Source organism: Pelophylax lessonae (genome assembly GCF_965119305.1).
Source record: "Pelophylax lessonae genome assembly, chromosome: 8".
NCBI classification, from domain to species: domain Eukaryota; kingdom Metazoa; phylum Chordata; class Amphibia; order Anura; family Ranidae; genus Pelophylax; species Pelophylax lessonae.
In genome coordinates this window covers 151,704,919-151,725,812 of record NC_138775.1, presented here as the reverse complement: position 1 = coordinate 151,725,812, position 20,894 = coordinate 151,704,919, and the positions used below count along the sequence as shown (strand labels likewise).

The 20,894-nt window shown below is 41.1% G+C and overlaps 1 protein-coding gene across 1 annotated transcript in view; it reads right to left on the bottom strand.

The window, feature by feature from the left end:
- CDC73 (cell division cycle 73) overlaps nucleotides 1-20,894 on the bottom strand; it is a 151,305-nt gene that overhangs the window by 28,231 nt on the left and 102,180 nt on the right. The window contains exon 10 of the mRNA XM_082266319.1: nucleotides 20,013-20,070. Coding sequence (XP_082122445.1) covers nucleotides 20,013-20,070 — 58 coding nt within the window. The remainder of the gene's footprint in view (nucleotides 1-20,012; nucleotides 20,071-20,894) is intronic.

Genomic DNA, 20,894 nt, shown 5'->3' with positions numbered 1-20,894 from the left:
TCTTGCACACGGTACTGTTTGAGCTTCTGCTTTTTTTGGTCGTAATTTTAGGGGTTTGTTTTGTGCAAATTTGCACACACAATACCTTCCTATGGAAAAGCCATTTATTTCATGCTCATATGCGCACCGGTGCAAATACTGACCGGGAGTGCTGTACTAAGCTTTTTCAAGCTGCAGTGTGCAAGTGGCGGCCCATTAGTGACAGGTCCCTAAGGCTAGGTTCACATGTGGGTGTGGGATTGTGTGTAAATCACAAATGTGCAGGCATTCACAGGCAAAACACGCTGCTTTTTTAGTAGACGTGTGGGGTGCCATTAATTCCTAAAAGCTCTCCTATGCATCTGAAAATGCAGGGCATTTTTCAAGCGCATTAAACTGCATGGTGCAAAAGCACCATGCAGCTTTAGCCCTAAATGCGACTTTGAAATCATGCTACTTGACTTGAAGTACCACAATTTCAAAGCCGCAGAACAATGCAATTTCAGGTGTGACTTGCTTGACATTTGTGCAACTTCATGCACAGATGTCTATGCAAGTCGCACCTAAAATCAGTTCCACTGCCGACTCTATAGGGTGTGACTTGTCATGCGATTTGGAACTGTCAAATTGCATGACAAGTTGCACCTGTGTGAACACAGGGTTAGTGTGCCCATGCAAACAAGGAATGCAGGATATGGCAAGATGTGAACCTAGCCTTAGAGAGAACATTGTAAGACCCCACCACCCCTATCATTGTTGTTGGATCGAAGGCTGGCAAGCCCTTAGGGCCACTGCTCTTGCACTTATCCACAATACTAGGTAAACAAGCAGGGTATTGCCCACAAGTCGTACTTCCAAACTATGCTGGAGCAGGTAGGGTTATTGTAGTCTGTGGTCTTCACACACATGTGCATTAAGACACAGAAAGGGGACTTGTGCAGGAGTAATATGTTTGAAGATTCCACCACAGCTACAGTAGAGGACTGCAAAAGTGCCAATTTCAAATTTGGCAAAGAACCTCTTCCTGTGCCCCAGGTATGCGACTTAAAAGGGACACAGAATGAATGTTCCTAAATATTTAGAAAAAACACCCTGATCCAAATTTGTCTGAAAGCATTTTTTGAGTTCAGAGACAAGGAGGAGGACACCAGTCTTTTTTGTTTAAACAATGGGTTGAACAAAAGAAAATTACTTAAATTTTATCCACACACTTAATGTTGATGGGGGGAATGCCTTCAGCTAAACCTTTGTACTCTAACAGCAGGGAGACTTATCTATTGTCAAAATACACTGATCAGCACAGCTGGCTATAGCCTGCTGAACCAGCCAAATTTGATCTATTTACGACCAAATTTACATAACATTGTGGTTCAAATACTGTATGTCGAACATAGAATAAGTTGCGTTGGAGAGGAAAAGCATGCAACTTGACTTCTGCATGTAAATAGTCAGTCAATGTCTTTGATGCTCTTTTTGACCTTTAAAGATGAACTCCAGGTATGGATATTTTATACATAGTTACACTGGTCCAGCTTGGATCAATGCAACTATGTATATAATCTACCTGGCCAACGTTCCTGAAAGCTGGAAATCACGAAAGTATACAATGCTACTCTGGTGATCTTCACTTGCTTCTGGGCCACCCCACAGAGCGGCTGTCCTGCTGCATTCTGGACACAGGTGGTAAGTCATCACTTGGGTCTGCCACTCATTTAAAAGAATGCTAAGTTTGCACTGATTGGACGAGGTGAGGCAGTGATGTCAATCAGATCATAAAAAAAAAAAAAAAAAAAAAAAAAAAAAACACAAAACCCCCTTGATACAAATTCAAAAAAAAATTCTAATAAAATATCTGAAAACCAAGACAATCAACCCAGCTAAAAGTACATAGTGAAGTTAATCGACAATCTACTAGAAAACATTTAAACAAAGAATGCCATTGTCTTCGATACTGCCCACAATAAATAGTACTTTACACATCAGCAATCAAACTGCCAGCTAGACAATATACTACAGCCATCTCAAGCAGGCTTTGAGTGGGAGTAACGTACAGGAAGTTATAAGAAAAAATGAAAGTGCTTGGAGTGCAGAAAAAAAATAAAAAAACACCATCACGTTTAAAAACATTTTTAGATTGTGTACATTGGGGGTACTTTTTTTCCGCTAAATCAAACTATTTTATTCATAAAAAGATACAATTGCACAGTTATTATAAGCATGTGAATATTAAAAGAAATCGATGAGATATACAAAAATAGTGTCAAAAGAGCTTTGGAATGTGGGAAGTTGTACTGGAAGAGAGGACCGTTAAAGATAACATGTTTAGTACACAATAATAAAAATAGCCAGACATTTTAAAGAAATCTGTTGCACTCAAGCCAAGCTGGCAGAATTTTGTAAATTTGGAAACTGATGCAAACCTTAGGTTGCGTTCACTCTGCTTTGCTGGAGAAAAAAAAAATGCATCAAAAACGCATGTGCTTTTGCCATTATGCGTGAATCTACCGCAATGCATAATGCATGTTTGCCATGTTTGTTTTGTGTTCTCCCCATATCTCTTATGAAATGCAATTTTTATTTGTAGTGTGACTTCCTCACAACTTTACTCAAGTCGCCATTAGACAAGAAGCATTCCTGACTTAATGACCAGTGTTTTTGTTTTTAAACCCTCGCCTTTCCTCCCAGGTCATCCTTGCTGCGTAAAACCCTCCTCTAAAGCACATTTTAATCACACTCGAGTGTAGCAGAAAAGCAAATTCCCAATCAAGTATTTTTTTTACACGTCATGTTTTCATACACACAAAATGTATGTCGCGCATAAGTCAGCCCATTCTCCTTAAAGTACGTCTTCGGTCGTGGAGTGTCCTGTTTTTTCAGTGTGCATTTTGGCACGTTTGTAGCACGGCAAAACAGGTGTCTGCTAATAGTCATTGGGGTGTCCTTAACAATTAGGCTGCATTCACATTTGTGCGTTTCTGACCGCATGGCAACTCACACAAAGCAACATGGGCTTTTCTAAACGTTTGGAAACGCACTGCAAAAGCGCATTGCACTTGTGCCATCATAATGGCATGCTATTGAGGGGTCTTTAACAATTAGGCTGCATTCACATCTGCCTGTTTCCGAATGTGCTGCAACCTACACAGAAAATACGAGCTTTGTTGCGTGTTTCGGAAATCGCACTGCAAATGTGCATTGAGCTTGCTGCGCCATAATGGCATGCTAACCGCAACTGGGATGTCATTATTAGGTTGAATTCACACCTGTGCCTTTCAGAATGTGCGGCAACCCACACAGAAAAGGCACCCTTTGCTGTGCACTTCGGAAAGGCACTGCAAACCAGCTTTTCACTCGCATCGCCATATTGGCAACACGGGGACAATTCACACTGAAACACTTTTCCGAAATGCATGGCAAAGCACGCATTTTCTGTACAGGTGGCCATGCATTCGTGAAATAGATGTAAATGCAGTCTAATTGTTAATGATACCCCAATCACAATCATGCTCTTGTCATGTGACAAAATACGATACTATTGTGCAAAAATGCACACTGAAAAAATGTGTGACACTTCATGACTGAAAAGGTTCTTGAGCTATTTTGGGGCATTTGTAGCACGTAGGGCAGCCCATTCAAATGAATCGACTTCCTTATACTCTAAACCCTGTGAGAAACAAAAAAAAAAAAAAAACCACAAGTGAGAACGCACATTTCTGCTACGCTTGGGTGTTAATAGAATGTTGCGAAATTGCATAGCACATTGCTATGTAGCTGAAACTGCACAGCAGTCCCAACAAAGTCGTAGGAACCTTAGCACAGAAACCGCACTGTGCTGAGTCGCACTGATTAGGAGTGGCATTACTGAAAACAATGCAATTTCCTTTGTCTTGCGATTCAGAATATGCACACTTCACACAAATGCATTGCGTTTTTAATGCATTTTTGCCAATGCATTTCAATAGAGATGTGTGCTTCTGATTTTTTTTTTTTTTTTTTACACTGAACAGACAAAAATGCAGCAAGCGGGTTTTTTTTTAAAAGAAAATGCAACAGACCAAAGTGAACAGTTCCATAGGTTTTAAAGGAATGCATTATTCTTCTGCTTTTTTAAAACTGACCAGGGTGAAAGCAGCCTTCGATATCTACGTTCTGGCTACATACTGAGAGAGAAGTAGATAAAAGGTAAGTGATCAAGCTGCTCCAGAACAAAAAAAGAATTCAAAGGAATTGGTGTGAAACAATGAGGTAATTGTGGGAATAAACATTTTTTTTTTTCAGTTTCTGTGTATAAGTCAGTGTGGCATTTAGAACATTCCAGCAATGATGTAATAATGTTGGGCCTGAATAGTTTGAGACACAACAAAAAATAGCCTCAAGGTCTCCTCCTTTCTATATCCTCCAGTGATCTGGAAGTCCCTAGTCAAATCAAATTGAATTACCCAAGAATATAAAAAAAACAAAAACAGTTATGGACTCAACCAGACATAGAAAGGGTATGCATTTATACAATAGTCCTGCTAGCCAAAGCACTGTATAAATCCACTTTATTGTACACAAATATATTCTTAAAAACCATTTCTAAAATAACCTCCACTGAACTGCAAAGGGATGACCAAGTGCATACTGTATGTATAGATTGAACACAAAGTATTAGATGTTGCAAGAATAAACCCTTTACATGTACTGTAAAGTCCAACAGCAAAAATATTGAAAAAAATTTACCAAAAAAGTGAAAAATAAAAATAATCCCACCTAGCAGCGCTCAAATCAGAAAAGTGCACACAATATATGTGAACAAAATAAACAAACAATTGAATCAATATATGTGTTCAAATAATCGCTGAAAATGCAATCCCAAAATAAATTGAACAATGAATCAAGTGAAAATAATCAGTGAAAAAATTTCAGTGAAACACACATGAATAAATCAATGTATAACTAAAAGTCCAATAGTAGGAGAACAGTGATATGTGATGATCCAGTGAGATTCCAGTGTAAGCTGAACAGAAACACACCAACAAAGTGTCCTCCACCTTTGTGCTCCACTCCCCTCAGCTAGAACACTCACCCCCACGTTTTGCCCTCCACTCATGGATAGGGCTGATCACACTTTGGAATATACACCACTGCTCAGGATATAGGGAATAATGGGTCCTTGGTGATTCTCAAGATATCGCTGAAAATCCAATCCCAAAATTTATTGAACACATATATTGATTCAATTGTTTGTTTATTTTGTACACATATATTGTGGGCACTTTTCTGAGTTGAGCGCTGCTAGGTGGGATTATTTTTATTTTTCACTTTTTTGGTATATTGTTTATTTTTAAGCAGCAGCACAATCACTTAAATATTTGTTTCTGATGCAGGATCAGCTCATTAGCGCAGGAACCTGCTAAATATAATTGAAAAAAAATGTGTCCATATGAGGAATCTATATTGATGGATCAAATACAACGCATGCAGTGTCAATTTAGAGAACCGTGTCCATATAGCAATATACAAGTTCATGAACCTCACACACTGGTAAATATGATTTTTTTTTTTTTTTTTTTTTTTTTTTGTATATACTAGATTTTGGATTGGGTTCTCAAGATTGAAGGTGAATCTGTCTGAATATTGGATAGAAGATAGCGAAGGCACTCTAACATGTATGGTTGTACAAATGTATAATATTTGATTTTTACAAACATTGATTGACATGCACCCATCTAATGTTCTTTAACCACTTGAGGACCGCCCCATGTAGATATCCTGCGGCATTGGTAGCCCTCCTGCACGAAATCGCGTACCTGTATGCGATTCCATTCACAGGGTCTGAGGTGCCGGCAAGCAACTCTCACTGTGATTGGACACGCAAGGTCTGCCGGGACCCGCCGATCGTTCACAGGAGAGGCAGAACGGTGGTAAACAAAGCAGACCCCCGTTCTGTCAGAGAGGAAGATAGAGATCTTGTGTTTCTGCTAAGCAGAAACATGGATCTAGGTCTTCCCCCAGTTAAGCCAACCCCCACACAGTTAGAAAGCACTCCACAGGAGCACACTTAACCCTTTAATCATCCCTGATGTTACCCCTTCCCTGTCAGTGTCATTTAGAAGTGATCACTGTATTAGTGTCACTGGTCCCCAAAAAAAGGGTCAAAAGTGTCAGTTCGGTGTCCAATTTGTCCGAAATGTCGCAGTAGTGGAAAAAAAAATTCCAGAAAAATATCCCATAGTTTGTAGACGCTATAACTTTTGCTCAAAGTATCAATATATACGCTTATTGGGGTATTTTTTTACCAAAAATATGTAGCATAATTCATACTGGCATAAATTGATGAATACATTTGATTTCTTTTTACATTTTTTTTTTTTTTTTTTGGATGGGTTTCGTAGCATAAAGTAAAAAATATTTTGTGTTTTTTTTTCCTCAAAATGATTGGTCTTTTTTTGTTTATAAATGAAAGCCACAGAGGTGATCAAATACCACCAAAAAAAGTTTGCACGTCCGTGCATTCATCAGTTAAAGTAACCTAGTATCGCATCGCAAAAAAGGGCCTGGTCATGAAGGGGAGTAAACCTTCCGGGGCTTACGTGATTAATAAGTGGATGTGTTGGACTGAGCCCATCAATAAGTAGGGTAAATGTATTGTGTCAAAGTAATGCAGTGTATAACGGTGTACAATTCTTCAGACCTATTTTAGATGGGCCTAATTCACTTTCTCCACTAAATGGCACAGTTTGCACTTATCTGGAGGCATTGCGTGATGCCTCTATTCTATATATTATTCAGGTCTAAGATGCACATGCATATACACCATCGGTGTAGCAATTAACACCTTCCCACCGGGCCTTTAGTAAAATGATGGCTAAGCTGGAGAACTGTGGTTCTGGGAGGATGTCCTATGACATTATCTCAGAATGGGCCACGCAGTGGCGTGATCTGTGACCAGCTGTGTCCACTAGACACAGCAGATGACTGATCACTGAACCGACCCTGCTGCCAGTACGGCGTGATCACTGTGACCGATCACAGCTAAGAACAAAAGACACTGAATTAAATCAGTTTCATTCAATAAAAATGGTTGCTTATACCAATAAGTAACATGTAAAAAAAAAAATCCTGAAAACATCCCCAGAGTTTACAGTGTTACTATAGTAACACCATTTTGCTCTTGTCAAAGTGTGTTTAAAAAAAAAAAAAAATACAAATTTTCTTGTATGAAAAATGATTCTCTTTTGTGAATCCAATCAACAGACTTTTGCTGACCCTGTCCCCCCCCCCCCCCCGCCATTTACTGGGAAGATCAATGTACTGTAGTTTCTCCTCATGCAGCTGAGAACTGAGGGTAAATGATTAGTTTTGGGCACTGCTCATTCCCCTTTAGTCACCTTATTATAGGTCTGCAAATTGTTATCTACATGTATAATATTTTTTTTCAATCCTACAACTATTCTAATTTCTACAAGGTATAAATAGCTCACATTTTTAATGTGAATATAAAAAACGCTTTAAAAACAATTCTCAGCACTGTATATTTAGATCAATATATTTTATTTAGCATCTCTGAGAGAATCCTTGTTAATTAGCATATGCATGACTGCTGTCTGTCAACATCCAGCTGCACAACTGTGACAGTGTATGCTCATATACAAGTTTCATTCAGGCTCCTATTTATTTAGATAAAGCTTATCCTATTGACTTTTAATTAGTCTTTGCAAGAATAGTTTATATTTTGATACTATAATACCTGTTTCCTATCAAGCATAGCCAATTTCATTTTTATTCTGTGTCATGTACAGTGCATGTGAATTAACCTACTTGCACTCTGTTATGTAACCTTGAAAGCGCCTTTAACTTCCTTTAATTAATAATACATTTTTAAACACTTAAAGAGGAAGTATAATGTATAAGGATAAAGCTATCCTTACTGATACTTACATCAAAATACATGGTAATATAATAAAATGGTAATATACAATAACACACTTAGGTATATAATAAACCTACATAGAAGTATTAGGAGTGCAGTGTGTAGAACAAATATAGAAATACTTTACGAATACATAATCCTAAATGCAAAGGCCTGGTAGTAAAATGACAAAGCATGAAATGTAAATGTGTTGTATGCGATAAGAAGTCTGAGCTGTATCAGACCAGAGCATATAGGGCGGAGTTACATATGCTCTCACGTAGCTACGTTTGATAATAAATCTTTGATTTGGAACTCAGTCTGAAGGTTGATTTCTTCAAAGCTTCCCTATACAATACTTCTATCTTTAAGTGTTACCTATAGGTATTGTAAATGTCTCCTAAACATGTACCGTTTAGGAGATATTTACCGAGCTAGCAGCCAGTTACGTCACTGGCGTAAGCGCTCTGAACGGCCATCCGTGCGGTTTCTTCAGAGCAGTGTGCCGTGACTGGCGGCTCCCGCGTGCATGCATTATTATTTAAAGGTGCAAATCTATAAATTGCTGAAATATTTAAAATAGTGCCGATGATTAAATCATAAAAGTATAGTAGAAATAAATTAAATAAAGTGCTACATGTGCAAAGTAAATGGTGGGTTGTTTTTGTGCAAATAACTAATTAAACACAAAAAAATTAAAGTGCTACATGTGCAAAATAAATGGCGAGTTGTTACTGTGCAAATAGCCAGTTCTCAATAAGGTGCAAAAAAAATTATATATATATATATATATATATATATATATATATATATTGTGCAACAAATCAGCTGATATAATCCCGTGCAAACTCAATAGTGTAAGGTTTTCAAAACACTAAATAAAAACTAGAGGTGCTATAGTGTCCAATTTTTTGGTGACTATTTCCCAATATTTCCTTGTGTATATTGAACCATCCTTCGTTTTTTTTCATTAACTTCCTCCACCTTTGGAAACGTGAACAGGGGTGCTTTTCAGTGGCCACAACAAGGTGTACTAGCTGCTCACCTCAATTTTATACAAAACACACCTGTGGTATCAAAGCCTGGATAAGTATGTTTCCTCTATTCCTGTTCCAGCATGGCACCACCTCTCGCTCTCAGGGGGCATTATGGTTCCGCTTAGGTTTATTCCACTTTAATGGGGATACTCCTTTCCTCTGCTTGGTAAGTGGTCCTTATAGCTCAGTAAAACAGGGGGGCCATCATAGTGCAGTATTGTATATAAAATGTATGTCAACAAACATAGTAACTTACAGTTAAGAACTCTCTGATATGCACAAACGTAAGCCGCGGGACTCGATTGCTGTGTCCCGTAACGTCACTTCCGGCTTTTCGCTGAATAAGCCCTACGTGTTACGTCACCGAATCACGTGACTTCTTCAGGTGAAGACAATCCCCCTGAGAGCGAGAGGCTGTGCCACGATGGAACAGGAGAGGAGGACACATACTTATCCAGGCTTTGATACCACAGGCGTGTTTTCTATAAAATTGAGGTGAGCAGCTAGTACACCTAGAAGTGTGGCCACTGAAAAGCACCCCTGTTCATGTTTCCAAAGGTGGAGGGAGTTAATGAAAAAAAATTAAGGACGGTTCAATATACACAAGGAAATATTGGGAAATCGTCACCAAAAAATTGGACACTATAGCACCTTTAGTTTTTATTTAGTGTTTGGAAAACCATACACTATTGAGTTTGCACGGGATTATATCAGCTGATTTGTTTGTTAAGAACACTATCCATTTACCATAAGGATGCTATATTATGACTGAATATCATATATAACCAATTTTTACGTGTTTTAGAATCGAAAACTTATATGCTTCGATACACCGATTTGTACTTAATTACCCCTGAAGCGCAGTACTCCCCCTTGTGTTTATTTCTCCAGTAGACTGTTTAGGTACCAGTTACTGCACTTGCAGCATCAGGGGCACGTTTTTTTATATAGACATCTTTAAAATTCCTGTGATAGCGCAATAATCATACCCACAAAAAAAAAAAAAAAAAGTACCAGGATGCTGCCTGCATCTGCAGGCATCATCCCGGTACAACCACTTTTACGAGCCGATGTACAGGAACCTCGATTCGAGGGAAGCGGATAATTTTTTTTTTTTATATATCCCAATTTTCTGAAAATATGAAGGATGATGTTGCCGAGTAAATAGATATCTGAAATGTCTGACAAATATTTTTACAAGTTACCAGTTTAGAGTTACAGAAGAGGTCTAGCGCTAGAATTATTGCTCGCGCTCTGACATTCGAAGCAATATCTCATGTGTGGTGCAAACTCATGTGTGCCTGCACCCGAAGCAAATTGGCTCGGGGTGCCGACAGATAGGCAATTGTCCTTATATTAAAAAGTCAGCAGCTGACTAAATTATTTTTTTTTTCACAGACTGGTATCTGGGAACCTTTCATTTGTGTTTTCAGGGGTTGTGAACTCCAGGAAACCATGATTCATATTTGGTGGGAATGTCCCAAAATCATGAATTGCTGAAATAGAAATCCGAATTTACTCTTTAAAATGACAGGAATACAGGTTTCTAGACATCCCCAATATACACTGCCTAATGATTAGATCCAGGGTAAACCCGGACACGCTCAATCGTTTTCAATACCCAGCCTTTACCCCTTTCATTAAACAAAACAAAAATTTCCAAGATAATGATACACAAGAAATTAGCAACCTAATGAACACTACTTTAAGCAGGTCTTTAAGAAGGTTTGGAACCTCAAATTCCTGTTTCTCACCTGCCTTGATAATTGATTTTCTGTCCTCCTCTACTTTGAATGTATTTGTGTACTCATGTTTAGTGTATACCCAAGACCTGTATGAACACTTCTGAGAAAGTTCTTTTTATTGCTGATGGTCACCTTTTGTACCAAGATCAGTGTGCAACTATTGAAATGTCAAAAACATGTTGACAGTAAAACAGCAATAGCTAGCTACACCTTGGTGATGGATGAGATTAGCCAGATCCTTGATAAGTAAAACAAAGAAACCAAAGCCCACACATGATGGTCATGCTCTTTAAGTTTATTACTTTAAAGAGTAACTTCACATTTTTCGGGGGGGGGGGAAATAGTAAATATAGCATATACAACTGACTTGAGTCCTATTATAATTGAATGTTATGTAAATTACCTTTCCTTTTCAGTCTGCAGCACTGTCATTTTCTGTAAATGCAATGCAATATGCCTAGTGATAGAGTTACCCCTTAAACTCCCTTGTTGGTTCTTGATACAGTTACTCCTAAAGTTTCTCCGTTTTGCTTTTTCCCCCCATCCTCTCATTGTTCTTCTTGAAGCTTACATGTTTGATAAATGTAACTAAATGATAAACTTGGCAGGGTGTTCTATAAACCAAACTACGCAACTAATTTCTGATAAGGCACATAATTTGGCTGAAAACACCATTTCCCACAGAAAAGCTAGAACAATGGCTAGTGTTTTAGAGGATTTATTCCTGACATGAATATGTTAAAAATGTATACGCCTTTTGTAAACATGCAGTATTTTTATTGGTTAAATGGCCATCTTGTACCTGCCCACTCTTGCCTATTTAAGTTTGAAAACAATGAATAAAGCTTGGAAATGATTCAGAATATCACAGTGTCTAATCTTGTTCCCGAGTACTCGTAAGTACCCCAGGTTGGATGGGAGTGTGAGGGGATCCTGGCGGATATAAACCCTTACAGCTACCTGAAGGTGTTCTGTACACAACACCCCTCAGAAACGTCATTCCCTGTCTGTCATTGGCTCACTGATTTTCTCAGAAGTCTACACTAAGATACAAGTCAGATATCAGGCATACCCTGCAAAAAATTCATTTTGATGAGATACTCCCAATAGGAAATCACGTCTAAAGGGATGCATACCCTGCAATTTTCCTCAGAGCCCTGCAGATGCATATGATAATTGCAGATAATCTGCAGATGATAATTATGAAATCACGCCCATTAGATTCACTTACCACATGGACACAAACACGGGGATTTGTTCAGAATAAGAAAAGGTTTGTTAAAATGCTTCTAATGTACATAGATCGCATGTTTTTTTCCCCTCAACAAAAGTGGAGTTACCCTTTAACTAAATTGAACTTCACATCATACAAGGGCGGTTTCAGGCTGCAGTTTTGTTGCAGCGTGGGTAAAGTGCAGTGTACCCTCGTTTTTCGTGTGGGTTATCCCGTTTCCCATAGACTTTTAGATTGCCTGTTTTTGGTACTTTTTCTGAAAGCGTTCCAAAAATCCTGCAAGCTGCATCTTTGATACGCTTTCAGAAAATACACCAGCTAATAAAAAGTCTATGGGAAACTGCGGATGACCAGCGCAAAAACCATGGCTACACTGTGCTGCACCTGCGGTGTGGCCAAACCGCACAGTGTCAGAGTGTTTGAAACCGCCCTTATGCAGAACCTTTATATGCTTCACACCAAACTGTATGTCCTACTAGCGTAACTTTATAGCAGTACAGCAAGTCTAAAGTAAATGACCATTTAAAAAAAAAAAGAAAAAAAAAAAAAAAAGGTATTTCGTGTGGGCACAAACCACCTTTCAAACCAAAATGTCCAGCTATTCTGATGGGCAAAGGGATGAATCACTGCTCCAGCTCATAGTTGTGCGTGCAATCGGAACGTTTACAGATTCAGCTGTTTGTAAGTACCTCCATTTTTAATAAAAGTCATTTTATTAAGCGGTATCACACTATGTGGGTGTCGCCATTTCTTACAAGGAATGTGGATTGTCTGGAGGTCCAAGTCATCTATCCCCAGTGACCTGTCATTTGTGAGAGGATTGTCATCTGGATCCCCCTAGAATGTGGGAGCTGTGGATCAGTACTATGCGTGTTTGACCCTCTTGCTGTAAGGCACCTGGGGTCCACAGAATCTGGTGAGATGTTTGGCATAATTTTTGAGGATTTACATCTCACTAATTGGACTACGTCATCATACATACTTTCTTGCATTTTTTTTTACTTAATTTCTTATTGTATGGACACTTTTACACTTCATTTATCCGGGAGAGTGCACACAGTTCTCTCAATACATTGGGGTTAAGATAATTATTTTTTCACACAGCGCTGCACTTTGTAATACTATGCATCTATAACAGTTTAGGTCAGTTGTGGTGTTAGCTGCTACTTTCTTAATTTTTTTTTGTTAGCGCAGTTGTATTCACATTTTTTTCGGTTCATTGAGGGACACCGCTCTTGTCATTCCTGACCATTGGAATGTCCCAAAGCAATGGTAAACATAAGGGGTGGGAAACAGCAAAAAATTCCCAAGGCTAAACATTAGCCATCCAGGCAACAGGGGCTTAACCAAAACAACTGGAGCCCACCTGAAAAAAACAATACACCCTCAGGTCCTCTTAAACAGCAGCCTGCAAACTCTTGCAGCCATAGGGCGCATCCGCAGATGGCAACACATCCACTTTATAAAACTTTGTAAAAGTGTGCACCGACGACCAGGTGGCCGCCTTGCAAACCCGCGATGCTTGATGACCGAAGGCCCAGGAGGCACCAAGTGTCCAAGTAGAGGGCTCCTTGAGAGGGAAAGGAGGAACCTGACCCCTGATGGAGTAGGCCTGAACAACGGTCCGTCTGATTCTGGAAATGGTCGCAGAGAAAGCGGACAACCCTTTGCGAAGTCCATCCGTGTGCACAAATACAGAGTCCGACTTCCTGAAAGACTCCGTAGCGGTCAGGTACACCCTGATTTCCCGGACCACACCCAAGGCATGAAAGGCAATTTCCTTTGAATGTTTAGGTCTGGGACACAGGAAAGGCAACAAAAATGTTTTAATTCAAATGAAAGGCAGAGACCACACCTTAGGAAGGAATGATGGACAGGAACAGTGTGGAAGCACCACCTTATCCTTATGAATTACCAGATAAGGTGAACGACAGTATAACGCCACTAGTTCCGACACCCTGTGTGCAGAGGTGATAGCCACCAAAAAGGCCACCTTCTGGGACAGCGTAGGGGAATCTCCCGAATATTTTCAAAGGGAGGCTTCTATTCAAATGAAAGCACCAAATTAAGATCCCAAGGCGGCAACGGAGCCCGCACTGGAGGAATCAAAATGCCGGACACCCCGAAGAAAGGTACGCACAAGGGAGTGTGTGGCCGAAGGTCATTAGAAAGAGACCGCCAAGGCCAATACCTGGCCTTTGATGGTACTCAAGGCCAATTTCTACTCAACCCCCCGTTGAAGGAAGGTTAGGATCTGAGCCACCGAGAAGGAGCGAGGATGAACCCCAAAAGACTCACCACGTACGATGGTAGATCTTCCTAGAAGTAGATTTCCTAGCTTTTAACAAGGTAGGAATCACCGACTCAGACAAACCTCTATCCTTCAGCATCTGGCATTTAACAGCCAAGACGTCAAAGCCAGCAACTGTGAAGCAGGATGGGAGATCGGTCCTTTGGGCAGCAAATCCTCCCTGAGAGGAAGCTTTCAAGGAACATCAGCGACCAGCCACACCAGATTGGTGTACCAAGCCCAGTGAGGCCAGTCTGGGGCCACTAAGATGACCGGAATCCCTTCTGCCTCAATCCTGCATAGGAGTCTGAGCAGAAGTTTGAGAGGAGGGAAGGCAAAGATCAGACGATACTGACCCCAGCGCGTCTGTGGCATCTGCCAGTGAATGCCTTGACCGAGCCACAAACCTCTGCACCTTTCTGTTGAGCCTAGACACACCTCAGGGGTGCCCAACCAGAGGAACAGCTGATGAAACCCCTCCGAATGAAGGGATCACTACCCGTGGACCAACGCTGCCGACTGAGGTAATTCGCCTGCCAATTTAATAATAAGTTAATACCAGCAGGCCCAGCAACCGCATGCAAGTCCGGAGGGATGAGCATTTGTTGGACAGCAGGGGCGAATTGCAGTCTGCAACTTCTGGAGATTGTCTAGAGGAAGGAGCACTCTGGCAACGGCTGAGTCCAGAGTCAGACCCCAATAATCCAGCTTTGTGGACGGAACCAGGGCAGACTTCTGAAAATTTTGAATCCAGCCAAACTCCTGAAGAGTTTGTATGGTGATCTCCAGGTTCGCCACCAGAGCAGAGGGAGACTCATCCAAGTAGCCCAGTACCGTGATTCCTCGTTAGCGTAGCAAGCTCAGCACCGGAGCCAACACTTTTGTGAAGACCCGAGGTGAAACCAAAAGGGTAAAACCAAAAAGGATTGGACACACATTGCCTTCCTTCCTGGGGACTGTGAACAGGTTTGAGAAAAAAACCTTGAAAACTTTCCGAAGTAGGAACTGGGACAATCACCGCTTGAAGGAACAGGCCCTGTGCTGCTCCCAAACAGACCCTGTAACCGGTCTGGGTACAGGCCCAGGTTGGAAGGAAAAAACATTGCCTGGGGACAAGAGTGAAACTCGATCTTGTATCAGGGAAGTTCACGGGTCCGGAAACCAGTGAAGATGTCTCCCCACCCCTGATTTGGGTGAGGGTGAACCTATATGCAAAAGGTGCCTTGTCTGCGGGTCTGGAGAAGCCCACTCTCGGCTTGCTAGACCAGGTTCGTTTGGATCCGCCAGAGGAGGCCCTGAAAGGCTTCAAGCCCTTGTCAGTCGACCCTGAGGGACTAAAAAACGTCTTAGCCGAGAAGGAAGGTCCACGTCTACAACGAGGTTCCTTGCCCTTAGCAGCCTGCGGAAGCAAGGTACTTGCCCCCCGTGAGACCTCTAATGAGGTCATCCAGGGTAGCTCCAAAAAGCCAATCTCCTTGAAAGGGAAGATCAGTCAAGGCCTTTTTAGAAGTCTGGTCCACAGACCAGCATTTGAGCAAAAAGACACGCCGAAGGACCACCGCCAAAACAAAGAGGGGAGCCATCAGAGGAGCCACATCCACAGAGGCATCACAGTTAAACTGCAGCCCCTGCCGCCAGCTCAGCAAACGTAGGGGGTAGCTGTGCTCCCTCCAGGTCACAGCGTAGGAGCTTAGCCCACTCGGTCAGTTTGCGACACCAGGGCAATGGTAAATTACGGCCTCATTGCCGAACCAGCTAAGGTGTACATAGTGTGGGCCACAGCCTCTGCCTTCTGGTCAGCCGGGTCCCTAAAGGCTGGGGACTCTTCCACCAGAATCATGGTTGCCTTTTTTTTAAAAATCTGGAAACCGAGGGGGTCTATCACTGGTGGGACAGTCCAATTCTTAAGAAGACACTCCTCCCGGGGGGGGTAACACCTAGTAAAGTGCTTAGGGACACCATGGGGACGCTTTGGTCGTCCCCACTCTTTAGTGAAAATTCTGTCAAAATAAGCAGGGAAAGAGAACCCCTTAACCGCTCTGGATGGCTTGCGAGTGGTGCCAAAGGGTACCTGCGCCTCAGTCGTGGCTTCAGCTGCATCCACCATCTTCAGGGTCTCATCCACATATACAATCAGTGCATCCACCAGCCCCCCCCCTATCGCCAGTTAGCACCCTGCCCCCATCCCAGGTCAGTGACCAGACCACCCAAACAGCCCCAGTGTATGAGTCTATGTGGAGAGGGGGGGGGGGGGGGGTCTGATGGCTCTGCAAAAAAAGGGGGGTTGCCTGCGGGAAGGAGAAGAACCTGGGGGTTCGATTGTCCCAAGGAGGGGCCCACGTCCACCCAAAACCCCTCCAGGGTCAGAGGGGGGATAGCTACTCACCATACCAGGAACCAGGTGAGCACCGCTCCAGACAGATCCTTCTCTCCATCAAAATGGGGGTCGGGCTGTCGGCAAGGAGGAATGCTGCAACTCAGGCCGAGGCCAGGTTGTACGTGACCTCGTGAGAGGTTTAACTTGCAGGGCTAGCCCACGTTCAGTGGGGCTGTCACGACCTAACTAGCGTGGAGCCAAGGCCTGCGCGCCCTCGCTGGCCAGACTGGGGTAACCACTGGATCTAGCAATACCCAGCCCCGTCGCCCAGTCTGGCAGTTGATAGTAGATCTAACAAGAAAAAATGTGCTATTTAAAAATTTTTTGCCAGGCCCAAAGATCCCAGCAAGGAAATGGATCCTTATCCCTGACTAGGCAGGAAAAAAAAAAAAAAAAAAAACAAACAGTGACTATAGCAGGGAGAGGGAGTATACCCCTTGGGACTGCCCATGGGTGTAGCCAGAAGTTTTTCTGCCTAGTGCCCTACTCCTGTAGGAGGCAGTATAACCCAATGGACAAGATTGACAGGAGCTGTGTCCGTCAATGAATGTAAGAAAAAAGGAAAACATTTTCTGTCCCCTGTGACAGCTCCCCAGCAACTCTGTTCTGCCTTCCTCTAGACTAAAACTGTACTATTCTACTTTGCAAAAGGATGAACAGGTTACTATAGTATATTGGCAATGTGTGTTCATTGAGTTAACATTTAATAGTGTATTTTTTTTTTTAACACAAATTACTGCATAAGGTACTCAGCTAAACACCAGAATCAATTTGAAGAAAAAAAAAAAAAAAAAAGATTTTGTTTCAGGCTTGTAGCATTATGAAAAGCTTGGTCAAATTTCACCGTTTTATCGCACTGCTCATCTGCTCACTTGAACTTCTGTCCCTTACCCTACTCATTTTGTTTTTCAGTGCAAGCAAAGATTTCAGGATAGTACTTGCTCAAATGCTAAAAATAGGCACAGTCTCCACAGAGAGACAATTATGTTTAAATAGAATTCAGAGGCATTAGGAGAGCAAAGTATTTGGAAATACAACAGAAAAAAATTAGAACAAAATTTAAATGGTTATTTAGATGAATCCAAACAAAACACCCACATATGACCTTTCTATGACCGGATTCTTAAGTGGACCTAAATTAATGAAGTGACTGAATAACCACAACAAAATTCCAATACTCACGATTTAGGTCCTGTGTAAAATACAAGTGCTTTCAGTATAAAATGCAATGTGTAAATAATCTCGCAGTTACGGTTAGGCAGAGTAAAGCAGTAATAAACCCAAAACCAAAAATGTAATACACTGCAATTTACCAGTCATTAGATGTGGTGGCTGCCTTAGTTGTAGTTTTCTTTACGCTATTTCCCCTCTGCTTTCACTTGGTGATCTAGCCAGTAACACCTCCTGTATTGGAGTGTGTCCACTCTGGATGAAGTAGCACAGGGGCACCTTTGAACAGCAGCATTGTTAGTCTTGAGGGAGGGGAAGGTTTGATGTACTAAAATATTTACATACACTCACTAAAAAATTAAGGAAAACTCCAGGTAACATTTAACAGCAACTACAGCATCTATTTTTCCTTTTGGGACAAAGGTTTTACATAAAGAAAAACAGAAGCATCTCTGTCAGTGGCAAATGGTTTGTCTCAAAACTCCAACTGCTACATCTGCAGGACAGCTTTTTCTGTTGAAAAACATTAAATGGCTGGATCACCAGGTGAAAATAAAGAAAGCAAGCCTAGAAAAGAAAACCAATGCAGCTATGACCTCTAAAAAAATGGTAAACTGACATATAATCAATGTTTGCTTTTGGGTTTATTACCGCTTTAATCTTACAGTATTATAAAATACAGTAGGCATGATTTCAGTATCTGTATATACTGAAGGCATTCTTACACAACAGTGGCTCATTTCCTTTGAAAACATTATAGGTATTAGACATCCCTTTATACAGTAAATGCAATTCCTGTACCTTTACACAATGCTTCTACAGTTTAAGGGTTACCAACGACAATTCAGAAGTTTAGAATAGCCCAGAAATTTCAGTCCAGCCCAGTTTTTTTTTTTTTATGTCACGACAAAGAAAGCACAAGCATTAGATTTTTACTTAAAAATTGTATCAAAAATGGTACCTCAATTATAACACTACCACACACTGAGTTCTCAAGTTTTGTAGTAGGCAATGCAAGATAAATCAAGAAATGGAAGGGAGGGTGGACCTGTGTCTTGTACTGAACTCCCAGATCTAGATTTTACAGGCAAGTCAACATTTCTTTAATCATAATTGTACAGTACAGCTAAAGAGGCTCGGTGATAAACTCAACTCCTACCGATCTGGTGGAATGGACATATAAAAGTCGGAAGGAAATTATTCTTTGATAATGTAAGCGTGTGCAAACAGATTACTTATCCATCATGAAACTGTGGGCTTTAAAGCAGGGTGTCCCTTGCGAGGTCCAGAAGACAGTACAATGATTTTCCACCTTTGGTAGGAAGCCTTGGGCTAAGACAACCTTGTCATTGTGAAGTATAAAGAATTGCTCTCAACAGGAAAAGAGCTGGCCGTTCAGAAACACCTTTGAGGTGATGGTGACCAAAAGCTAGTTTTCAGAAGCGATCCTCTACAGGAATATCCCTAATGGGTTCAAAATGTGGTTTCTGCAGGGCAGAAAAGAATCAAGCTGCTATCCCAGGAAAGCACATTGTGCTGCAAGGGGGCTGAAGACCTATGCCTTGAAGAGAGGTTCTTACAAAGAGAAGTGAAGGCAGAGGCCTTTGATAGAAAGGCAGACACCTTGCCTTTGGGAGTGCCTAAAGTGTTAAGGCCAGTCAAAAGTCAAGACAAAACCTAAGCCTAAATCTAATCCAATTTCCATTCTAAACCTATCTACCCTTTAAAAAGAAAGAGGTCTATTCTTGCCTATTTCTGAAGTCGCTCCGGTCCAGTCACATGATTGCTTCATTGTTTGCTTCAGAAATGAGGAGAGTTCGAAAACGACTGCTTAGGCTTACTATGGGGGCATGTTGTCGGCTGTCTGTCATCTACACTGAAGCCGGTTATGTAACCAGCGACTTCAGAATAGTATAGGCATCTTTCCTTTTGAAGGGTAGATAGATTAGGCTTAGATAGCAGATGGAAGATTTAAGGTTAGATTTCGACTTGTCTTCCACTTAAAAAGAGAAGTGCAGGATATATGGGAAAAAAAAAACAACATTTTATACTCACCTAGGTGAATGCAGCATCAATTTGGTTCTGTAGCTGTCCCCCGCTGTCTCTATAATCGAGAACTAAGTGATCGAAGAAAGCTGATCACTCAATTCTTGTTCTGCAGCGAGTAGAGCTAGTGACTTAGGTCACCAGGTCTCTGCTTTGCCCCTCCAGCCCTCACTGGAACGCCAGATGGATTGAACCATAAACATCCAGATACAGGCAAAACAGACATAAAACTGGGATTACCTGGTCTTGGCACTGGCTGTGCAGCAGGAGTCTGTGTCTTCCTGGCAGATGCACCTTCCTGTAGAGAAATGTAAATGTTGTTTAGAATAAAGAAATTATTCTGAAATGCATTTTAAAGTATATGTAAACCCTCACCTTGCAAAACAACCCATCTAGATTAAAAATAGAAATAAAATAGAATAGAAAGGCAAAACATTGGTGTCTACATGTAAAAAAACTAACCCCCCCAACCTTTTTTTTTTTTTTTTAAGTGATCACATTCCTTCTGTTCTCAGGACTGCATGAGGAGCTCAGGGAGGAGAAACAGCAGTACACTGAGCAGAGGTTGGTGTGTCAGCACAAGTATATTCGTTGGTGGAGAGCCGGCTGAGTTCCCAGCACAGCCAGAAAACTGATTGCACTGTGCTGTCATGCCTAGTGTGGTCAGTTTTTAATAGGTAAGCAGAGGTACTAGCAGGAACACTAGGTATTTCACACAAAAGGAAACAATGCAAAGAACAGAATACTTTATTCATACAAGTAAATATTACAATGGGCACATATCAGGAAAATGAAATGTCAGGGTAACATTTAAGCACAAGCTGGGTACACACAGATCAAAATTAATTAGTCTGGTTTAGCAAGAATCAGCCAAATTATGATCGGGACTACTAGAAAACCTTATTCAATCAGCAGCTTGCAGCCAATAATGAATGCAGGAATCTGTTAAAAACCAGTGGTGATTAAATAAAACCAAAAGAAAGCTCTGTCTCAAAAAAAAAAAAAAGTGCTTAATTACTCAAAATATTGAGTAGGACCGACTAACATTTCTTACATCTTTTACGGCATTGAAAAAACAAAGCTTAATACAATGTATGCATCCTAATAAAATTTTGCATTGCA